Source organism: Drosophila kikkawai, chromosome 3R (genome assembly GCF_030179895.1).
Source record: "Drosophila kikkawai strain 14028-0561.14 chromosome 3R, DkikHiC1v2, whole genome shotgun sequence".
Lineage (NCBI taxonomy): Eukaryota > Metazoa > Arthropoda > Insecta > Diptera > Drosophilidae > Drosophila > Drosophila kikkawai.
In genome coordinates this window covers 26,648,491-26,659,253 of record NC_091731.1, presented here as the reverse complement: position 1 = coordinate 26,659,253, position 10,763 = coordinate 26,648,491, and the positions used below count along the sequence as shown (strand labels likewise).

Genomic DNA, 10,763 nt, shown 5'->3' with positions numbered 1-10,763 from the left:
AGACGCAGCACTTGACGGAAATGGCCAAGAAATGAGCCTCCGTCTGCTGGCTTCACCACACGGAAATGTCACGACTTTCACCTGGCGTGAATGCCCCTGCTCCTTACCTGGGGTGTGTTTGAGTCCTGTTGACTTGGCCAGAAATTAGCACAACATTAAATAACACGATTTTGTCGCCGTGATAAGCAAGTCTCGCATATTTGTTTGCGGCGACCTGCCCTGACATGAGTTATGATCTTGTAATAATTTGGAGGGGGGGCGCGCCCCATGAATATTTTATGGAATACGCTTTAATGGGCTGAGCGGATGAGTTATGTCTTAGTCGGGCTTAGTTCGGACTAATTAGGTCAGTGGTTAGTCAGCCCACAGAGGGGTTAGTTTTCAGTATTAAGTTTAATGAGAAATTATGTAGCATTTTAACTAAAACGTAATATATATGAAATAATAACCTAAACCGCAAACCAGATCAACAACTGAAATCTTGACCCTCCCACTGATCTATCCCCCCACCTTCCTTGGCATAAAAGTTTTCCACAATTAGCCCTACTCCCACTCATTTGGAACTGGAACCTAGTGAGACTTGGCTTCTTTTCTGGTAAATGGCAGACATTTGTTCCCACATCCAGGACACTGAGCCAGTTGGCCAGTCAGTCTGTCAGCCAGTTAGTTGGGCGGCCGAGGCCGAAGAGCTGCGGTCGTTCATTTCACGGCCGGGATCATCAATAACTCATGCCAGGCCAATTTGTATACTTTGGACAGTTTTGTGTTCGTCGTTCGGCGTTCCCTTCTTGACTTTTGGCCAGCAGTGGAGCGGGGAGCGGGGAGCGGGGAATAGGCTCGCCGGGCGAGTCTGAAGCCACATTTCAAAAACAGTTTCCAGGGCATAAATCACTGGAGTGCTCCAGGAGCTAGGAGAACCGAGTGGTGGCGGTGGCGGGAACAGTTCGATTTGCCGGCTTCAAAAGTTTTTCTTTTCCCCTTCCCCCTGTTGGTCGCAGTCTTCATTTGGGAGTGTTCTGCTTTTTTTGGCCCCTGTTGGTTCTTTATCATAGGGTAAATTGATTTTTTGTTTTGGTCAGGCCAAAAATAACGATAAATTGAGCAGATGTCACCGGGAGCGGGCTCAGCACAGAAGCCGAGACTATCGAATTGAGCTGGTTTGAGTTATAGTTTGACTTGATGTGTGGCTTTCAGTTACCTGGTCCTGGTTCTGGTCCTGCTTCCGGAAGTTTTCTGGCTCCTGGCGGCTTGGCATATCGTCGCCTAATTTGTGGAAAATTGAGATTTATGGCCGGCAGTTCGATTCGTCTAGCTCTTAAAGTTGTTGGCCAAGTTAAGAAAATCCTTCTTCTGGGGAGAGCGGGTTAAGCAGAACTCGGTTAATTATGATTAATGACCGGCTAATGACGGCCTTCGCCCTTCGCTGGCGTATCAATGTCACACATCAGCAAAACTCGCTGCTCGACAAAGTTGCAAATTTATTGAAATTTTTCGAACAGCAAAAACCAATCAATACTCGGTACTCTTCTCTTCCAGCATTTAAATCCTAACATATTGCTGCTTAAAAAAGGAGAACAAACATAACGACAATTTCACGCTACAAATGTTTCGATTAAAAATTTCCCTTTTTTTTTGCCAATGTCGTTATGGGGTTGCCAATAAACCAACCACATCCCACCCGCTCCAACCCCCGCTCACATGTGCAAAAAGTAAGTAACGGAGAAAACAAAATACGAAGGAGGCGAGGGGAGAGCCAGGCGGAATCAGTGAGGAAGGAATACCCGGCAGCCACTCGCCGGACTCCATTTGATATTTGCCGAAGCACGACAATGAATAATAACTACACGGAATGCATATGGTAGCAAAAAATAAAAGGAGAAGCCGGGGATATCCCATGTCGGAAGGGTTGGACCCAGGAACTTGCTTTGCAATTTAAAGATTTGCTTTCTTTTTTTATATTTTTCTAAATATCTATTTCGTAGTGGATGGAGATGAGGAAAAAATTGAGTAATATAGGAACAAATTATAAAGGTAAATTGGATTCTTAAATAAATATCATAAATAATACAAATATAAACAGGTTTATAAATCTCTTTAAGAAAATATATAAACAAATTTAAGTCTCTGGTAAAATTCCTGCATCAATAAACTTTAAAAAACTCCCCATTAAAATCTATAAAAACTCTTTTATACATTCCCATGTCATCCTCAAAGCAATTACTTGAAGCGACCTGTACAAAAATTGCAATAAAACTTTGGCAAATATTTTATGGCAGAGACAAAGCTCGCCCGCCTAACCCGGCTCCACTCTGTGCCATTTCGTGTTGGTGTTTCTGTGTATTTATTTGCCATTTGCCAGAGACTTGTTTCATATTTATCAACGTCTGTGGCAAATAATTTTATTAACTTTGCGCAAAACTTCAGCGATGCACTAAAGGCGACCGGAGACCGGGGACCAGAGGGCGGAGGAAGGGGGGTCCGAGGCACAGACAGACTGTGAACTGTTCGCGAAAAGTTGCAGTAGGTACAGTTTCGTTACCTTTTCAGGGGCAGAGGAAGTCAGGGGTCAGACACTGGAGCAGGGACAACTTTGCAATACTGGCGCAGCACTATCTGGAGCGCATATTTTATTATTATCCTTTCGCACAAATAAATATACTTTTGCGCAAATTACAAAAGAGCGCAGCTAACTGGCGACTTTAAGTTGGAAAGGCAACTGTATCTATGACCGTGTCCCCGGCTCCCGCTCCTGTCCCCTTAGTCGTTTACTGGACTGTGCGACAAAAAACTTTCGTCCAGATCTAATCAAAAATTCACTTAAAAAGTTTGCACTGCCAGTACGAGGCTGAATGACTTCAAGTGCAACCTTCGGAGTCGCAGTGTTGCTGGCTAAGGCATTGTTGCAGCTCCTTTGTTGCACGCTGCCGAGGGCGGCCAAGAGGACTTCCTCGGCCGGCACTTAATGAAATCTTTCCTGGGCCTGGACCTCCTAGGGAAGGGGTTCAAGTAAGTAAAGGACACCAGCTGGTCGAGGGGAGGCTTTGGTTTAGGATCTTCAAGGCATATAATGTCTATAACTTCAACTAAGATGGCTCTGAAGATTTTCTTAATAAATAAATTTAACTAAGAAATATTTTAATTAATTTAATATTTAAAATTATACCTATAATAGTGTATATTTGTCAGCCAGCATTTCCTTTAATCGGCTTTGGGAAGTACTCCTCTTTTCAGCCTTGTTCATTTATTGTCCCATTAAAATACCCTCCCGATGGACGAGGGGACACTTAATACAGCTTAAGTCAAATCCCCAACCACAACAAGGACTCCACTTTGGGTGCAGTGAGTGGATTTCCTCAATGCAAATTGCTGCACAATCAACGACAATCGACAACAATGCAGCAGCTGGAAAATGATTTAAAATCCTTAAAACTCCGCTGCGCAGTGAGTGACACAAATGAAGTGTCAATTTTAATATCCCGAATGCTGCGAAAATAAACCAGCAAATTGAGCAGCCCGCCCTCGTCTCCTGGGCACAACAATGGTGCCACTCCCCCGTAACTCGGAGCACTCAACTCCCCAATTCAGCTTTCTTTTTGCCTGCACAAATTGCATAAAAAATGTTGCGCACACTCAAAAAATGTTCAAGTGCACTGCCAAAGTCGCCCCCGTCTGAAGGTGAAGGAGGCCGTCGTCGTCTGGCGCGATTCTCGCTCATTTTTGTACTTTTTGCTTGCCTTAAATTTGCACAAAATTGCAAATAACTTGCAATCAAGGTGCAAGGAGTGAAGGAAGCAACTGCGGAGTCACAACAAAATGGCGATACGCCTGAGTTCAGTTTCATTTCGCTGGGGCCGTCTGGGAATCAATTTAAGTTAACTCGAGTCTATTGTTTCAGCGCTGTTCTGCCCGCTTTAAGCTCTCCGAGGCCCGGATCCTTGCTCCGCCAGTGTCCCGAGCTTTTGTCGTCAGCCGAGGAATTTTTATGAGCTGCCTTGCCGGCGTCCTTCTGGCAGTTGGCTTTCCGTCGCGCCAACTTTAGACCCCCGACTGCCGCTTGTTAATATTTCACCTAGATTGATACTGCAAAAAATAGGAGTGGGGCCAGCGGGGCACTAGGAATCAGGATTCAGGGTTCGGGGGTCGCTATATCCCGCCAAGTGGCTTCGTCCCGGGCACAAAGCAGCTAGGAATTTCATTATATGCACCCCAAGCCAAAGGACAAAGACATGTTTTTAATAGTTTCGCATGTTTGTGCAGCCGGCTTTGTTTTCATTTTTTAGCTCCGCCCGGTTGGAGGCTCCTTTGCCGGCTTTCAGGTTCCGATTGTGTGTAGTTTGCGCAAAGTTTGGCCAGATTTTTGCGCTTACATTTTGAATAGTTGCATTTTTAAGCAGTTTCTGCTGCAGAGCAAAACTTGTGCGCCTGCCAGGGCTTAATCGTAATGAGTGAGGGATTGTGTGGGGGCTTTCGAAACTATTTGTGAAAAAATGGTAACAAAAAAGATACAAAGAGACTGATTAAATTACAAATTTCTACAGATTCAACTCGAACCCTTTTATCTTTCTCAGCTATTATCTCAAAATTCTATATCACAATACCATAACTTATGATGTTTATGTTATTGGTAAATCTAAAATATATTCTTAAGTGCAATTTAAATTCCACTCATAACTCTCCTAACCCTTCTTATTAGGCATTCCAACCAGCTTATCCTCAGAAATTTATAAAAAAAAGGAATCTTATTTATGAACACAATTCGAGGCGTAACTCAATCGAAATTGAAACCTTGTTGCACATCTATTAAGAGCAAATGTCAAAATTAATTGGAACACGTACGCTGACGCTGGCCGGGGCTCACTTGTTGGCTCCGTTTAACCCTTCTCGTTTCGATGTGCCACATTAACTTTCCTTTTCCTTTGGCTTTCTTTCGACTTGATTTTCCCTCCTAACCGCTGCCCTTTTTTGTGTAACAAGGCTAGGAAGGGCGGAGGAGCGTCTGGCGAGTTTGCGGATACTTTTGCAGAGTCATCGCATGATTACGTCGGTTTTGGGGCCGAGTAATCATCATGTGGTGCACATACACGCACTGCTCGGGTCTTTCCACCCCGGAATCCCAGATTCGCCCGGATCCCATTACATAAAGCCATCCGTTGGAGAAGCAAGGCCACAAGCAGGATCGGAGGCAGGAGCCGGACACAATTATCCGGCGAAAGGGCTTTCAATTTCACTTGGTTAGCTGCAAGTAAACAGCTTTGCAGCTCCTCGTTCCGTTCGATTTCGGTGGCGCTCAAGTCAAGCATGCAACCACCGCAGGCGGCACGCAAACGCATCGAATCAACGAAAGTGCCCCGAATCGACTGGTGGGGGTCCGCTCTAAGCCACCCTAGAGTCACGGACTCACGGACCTATGGACCCTCCTAGCCCCAGCTCATTTGACCACGGTTTGCACTTCATTGATTCGCTCAACAACTGAGGCAATTGAAAGAGAAATGGAACAGGCAAAGAAAAACTCTGCAAAATTCAAATTTGAGTTGAAATTAAAAACATGTTAACTGATATTCCTTTTCCATAAGGTTTTTCTTCAGGTCAACTATGTAACTATAGATCAAAATCATAATTTAAATGTGACTATAAATATTAACAACATTTAGTTAAGTTAAAAGTAAAGTAAAATTCTTTCCCCTTTAATTTATGCACACATTTTCTCTCAGTGAACCCGTAGAAAACAATGCTTCAAGCTCTACTTAAAGCATTTTTCATTCGCTATATTTTCCAGCCACTTGCATTGGGTTTATGAAAATGAAAATTGCCAAGAAAATCGAGCAACGAACAAATTCCTTGGTCCCGACTTCGGCCATATTTTGTGGTATTTTCCTTTGCAATTTCGGGCTTCGTAATTGCACTTGTATGAGCTTACTGGGGCATACGGCCTCAAAACAACGCTTTTCCCCTATATCCCAGTCAAGAACTGCATAGACTGGCTCCCTTGTGCATCACCCTTCATACGAGTTCGCTTGATTTAATCAGAATACAAAGAGAGGAGTCAATAGCAGCTAAGAGAGAATGGAAAACAAAGGCTTCAAACTAGGAATCGTAAACAGACAGAAATTATGAAAAAATAGCTTTTAAGGTTTTTTGGCCAGGATTTTTAAGGTTAGTTTTACTACACAATTAGCTTTGTTCGTTAAGAGTGCTTTTGTGTGTTTCATTGTTATTATGATATTTTCAAGATTTAAATTTCCCAAAAATTATAATTAAAAAAAAATAGCAATTATTTTAAAGGAAACTTGAAATCGGCATTTTTAAAGCATATGTCTCATAGCCTTAATAATATTAGTTGCAGTTAAAGTATTGTATTGATTTTACAAATATTTGACTAAGTCTAGGAATTCTCTCAATGAATACAAAGCTTTTCCTCTACAAATATGAATTTGCTTGATTTAATATAAATACAAATCGCTTATCAGCTCAAAGAGAGAGCTAGAAAACAGCAGCAACAGATTGGCAAACAAAGACCTCAAATTAGAAATCGAAAATATTGAAAACACTTGAATGTTTTTAATTACATTGAAGAAAATTTAATTAAAACTTAAAAGCTATAATTACTATGTACATTATTTTAATTTAACTGATAATATTTATTATATTTATAATTTGCTCTTTGTGGATTTTCCTTCCTAAACTACAAGATAAGAGAGCTCATCTGCGATTCGCTTTGAATAAAAACAATTGACATAAAGCCATCCACATGAAAAGCAAACATTGATAAGAGCGCGATGATTGTGTAGTGAACATTTTGGCTACTCATTATTATAATTGAAAAGCTAACTAAGAGATCGCTTGCGGAAGCTGAGGCACCACAGCGCTGCCATTAGACCCACTAGGACAGCCAGAGGAGCCTGGCCAGCGGATCCGTTGCACCCGTCCGGCGACTGCTCCTCCCACGCAATCTGGTCGGAAACGTTGTATGTGTTTGCCACATACTGGATGACGTCGCGCGCCCGCTGACTAATCTCCGGGACTCGGGAGAAGAGCTTGAAGAGCGGAATGGGCGAGATGCTGCTGAAGCCACATAGGAGCGCCACTGAACTGTAGTTCACGTAAACCATCTTGTATGTCACAGTGGCAATACCGTAGTCCAGATTGAAGCGTCCATGTTGGGTGTCATTGGTCCAGGGAAAGGTGACGGACTCGTTGGCGAACTGCCATTCGTTGTTGACCGTGCTGATGTAGTTCAGGCCCAGCGACAGGGTGTTGTTCTCGATCTCGGCAGGAACAGAGACATTTAGGCATGCCAGAACATCGACATTGGGCACTCGGGCAACCTCGAACCAGTAGCCAGAAAGCTGGAAAAGAAAGGGGGAAATGTAAGCTTGTAATCTATACAGATTCTTAAACTATTTTAAATTAATTCAAATTAATTATTAGTTGCAAATTCCTAAATTATAGTGAGTTTGATTTGATTTTCTTTTTTACACTTTATTAGCTACTTACTTCAGTCAGGTTGATGCTGAATCCGCCTATGTTTTCATTCTGACAGCTCCAGCCTTCCGGCACTCTGGGCATCATCCTGCTCAGCAAGCGACTCGCTCCAACCTCCAATTGGCTTCCGCAGCAGCAGAGGGCGAGCAACAACGTCCAGATAATTGGGTGGCCCTCCATTTCGATCCGTTCACATCGGCGAGCTTCAGACAACTAAACAAAGTCTCGGTCACACACAGACTTTTGATTCCCTAATGACAGGCTTATCAGTGGCGATGAATTGTTAATGAATATAATATAGTAAACAGGCAGGCATACACAATCGATACTTTATATGGGTGACTCACCACCGCTGATAAGGCTTACATTCTTATCGTATTATCTTATCGATATTTGCACGTGCAATGAGTATCCTTTTTTCTTTGAACACTTGAAAATAGCTGGAATTTTGTACGCCCAAAGTTTCGTTTAATTAGTTTTAGGACTGGATGGAATAGAGTATCCTCGAGAAGCTTGCAAAAAGTTTATCTAGATAATTTTGTAAAATTTTTTGCGAGTGGGGAAACTGTGTCAATTGTAGAAATTATCTACGAGATATCTTATACCGTGCTGAGGCTGTAAGGCTTTATCTCACTCAGATATGCCAAATAGATAGGAATATTCGGCAAGAATGTTCATTTGAGACTCGCAACAATATGTACCTATATAGTGAGAGCAAAAGAAATAAGTATGGAACTGTTTAAAAGTTGTTTCCAAAATATGAAACGCACCAATCAAATCCGATGAAGCCAAAATCGCCTCGAAGTCAAAAGTTTGGTGAAGTACGAGTAGTAGAGTTGCTTGTAAAAATCGCATGAAATTCGATTGTCGCTTAAAGTGAAATTGCACAATGTTTGCAATGAAATGTTGTCGCAGTAAAATATCGCTGCAGTCTCCTCCTTTCCTTTCCCGGCTGCAGTTGCACTTCCTTCGCCCCAGCAGCTCGTCCAGCTTTTCAGATTCAGGCGCTGCTGAAATGACGAAGATAAAAACGCAATCAAACAACAAAAAAGACAAAAATTGCAACGGCATCTGTTTGTATTGGTGCCATTGTGTGTGCCATCCAGTGTGTGTGTGTGAGTAAATGCACTCGAGCACGCACATCCAAGGGATTCCAAGCTGTTGCCCAATTCCGAAGCTGCCAATACCCTCGGAACAGCATTTATTAAATAATTTTCTCCAAAGAAAATTAAACAGAACTTTACTAGTACTAGCTGATACCTTCAACATATATGGGTATATCCTGATAAGATAGAGAAACAGGTGTACATTGGGCAGACACCACTTTCCTCGAATCCTTTGCTCCAATCAGTTATGATCTTTCTAATCGTAATCACAAGCTGATAACCTTTATAAGCCATAAGGCAGGTGTGACTCATTGAAATACATAGCCTGACAAAGGTGTTAGAAGTCAAGGTGTTTACCTGATAAAATAGTTTAGCACCCGTCCGCGTATACTGTACTTAATTTATGAGCTTGGCTATCGGAAGTTAAAACAATTTCAGGTTATTGATGCTTATAAGCAGTTAACAGGTAAATGAAAGCATACATACATAGTTATTAGTATTCCTTTAAATTATGATTATTTGACATAAACATCTAACAGTACTTTTATTAGCATCATAAAAATATAGATTGCATTTCTGATTAGATATTGATGTTTCCCTAAGATAAATACGGTTTGATAGCAGGAAGCTTTAGATAACCGACCCTTCCTTTACACCTACTATATGGTTCCGACCCTACAAGTGTCAAAGATAACCCAAAGTTCCGTCGATAATTTTCCGAAACGCGTACTCCCGTTAGTTTACAGGGCACTTGCAAATGGATAACTGTGCATCGACATCGATTGTCGCTGCAGCGCTGCAAACTTAACTGTGTTAAAGAGTTGTCATTGTGCTGTTTGCAGAGTTGTCGCTCGTGCGATGGATCTCGTGTGTGCACTGTGTGTGCGCTGGCTTTTGTAACAGTAAAGATATTGCAACTGCAACGTGTTGAAGTGGCGCCTCGGCAAAATTGTGTCAAACTGTGATTGCGTTTTTGTGACTGACATTCGATTGCTGTGGCTGTTTGGTTTTGGCAACTCTCACTAACTCTCAGTATCCTCGCCGCCTCCTGTGTGGGTCGGTTCAAGGACTATTGCCTGTCAGGCTCAGGCGGATGTTAACAAATCCCCCGAGTGTTATTTCCTTGTTTGGCTGAGATCACTAGAGCTATGTATACTCATGAAATAGAGTCTCATACATCCCAGTTAATTATCGAGTATCGGGGGTACAAGGCAGCTAATCCCAGTGACAATCCGGCCACCCCAGATTGGCCGGGATTCCCCCATAAAGACCCAAGAGTCGCGCAATTAACTGAGCGACTTTTTAAATCCCCCCAATGATGGAAGCAAACCCCTTTTGAGCGACCGGAAAAAACAAGGAGCGGCCACCCACCCTGATCCTCCGGTGCACCTTGCCCTGGGCCGGATACTTGGGCTATGATTATTACTTATGATAATTCAACTTGACGGCGCAAAAAGAACTTGACACCACCGCCCGAAAGACAGAAAATGCCGCCAGGACAACCGAATCCAAGGGCTGGCGAGGTTGGAGTCAAGAAAAACAACCCTCGAGGGGTGAAAATGTGGGCAAGTGGGTTTTATGTTCCGGCGACTGCAATCGAGTCTTCCGCTCCTTTGGCGGCAGCGATTCCCAGGGCGACCATGAAGAACTCCAACTAAAACGAAACTGTTGCGTATTTTGCATTTGGTCCCGGGTTCGTATCCCGTCTCCGTCCCCAGCCCCGTCGTTTATTGTTTTCCATTCTCAGCCGCTGTCTTTCTGCGTTTTCAGGGGTGCGAGTGCGTCGCATTTGCACCTTCAATTAATATACTGGCAGTCTGGGCCGACTTCCAACCCCCGGTCCTCCTCCGGCCCTTGCTCTTTTTGTGATTTATGAGGGTGCGATGGCAAAACAAAATTAAGCCAGCGGACGAACGACACTCGGCGTCAGCATCTTGGCCAGGGGTTTCCTAGCCCCCGGAAACCTCTCCACCGCACTGGCGCTGCCGCAGAGGTTTGAACTTTTAATTAAAAGTCACTTTTGATTTATAATTTGCGAGCGTTTTCGAGCTTTGCATAAACAAAGGGCCAGTGCTTGTCCAAAGTTGACAGCTATCAATGCGAAGGTGTGTGTCTTAACAGGGTTGTCAGCAGTCTGAGTTGGTAATAGATATGATTGGTGGAATTTTGAATTCT

At 43.1% G+C, this 10,763-nt stretch overlaps 1 protein-coding gene across 1 annotated transcript; it reads right to left on the bottom strand.

The window, feature by feature from the left end:
• Window positions 1–6,536: 6,536 nt before the first annotated feature.
• On the bottom strand, window positions 6,537–9,010 carry LOC108080916 (uncharacterized). Its single transcript, XM_017175820.3, has 4 exons — window positions 8,946–9,010; window positions 8,253–8,492; window positions 7,495–8,183; window positions 6,537–7,346 (listed from the first exon to the last, which is right to left on the bottom strand). The coding sequence occupies exons 3-4, from the start codon at window positions 7,660–7,662 to the stop codon at window positions 6,825–6,827; spliced, it is 690 nt and encodes a 229-aa protein (XP_017031309.1). The 5' UTR covers window positions 7,663–8,183; window positions 8,253–8,492; window positions 8,946–9,010; the 3' UTR covers window positions 6,537–6,824.
• Between the last annotated feature and the right edge of the window lie 1,753 nt (window positions 9,011–10,763).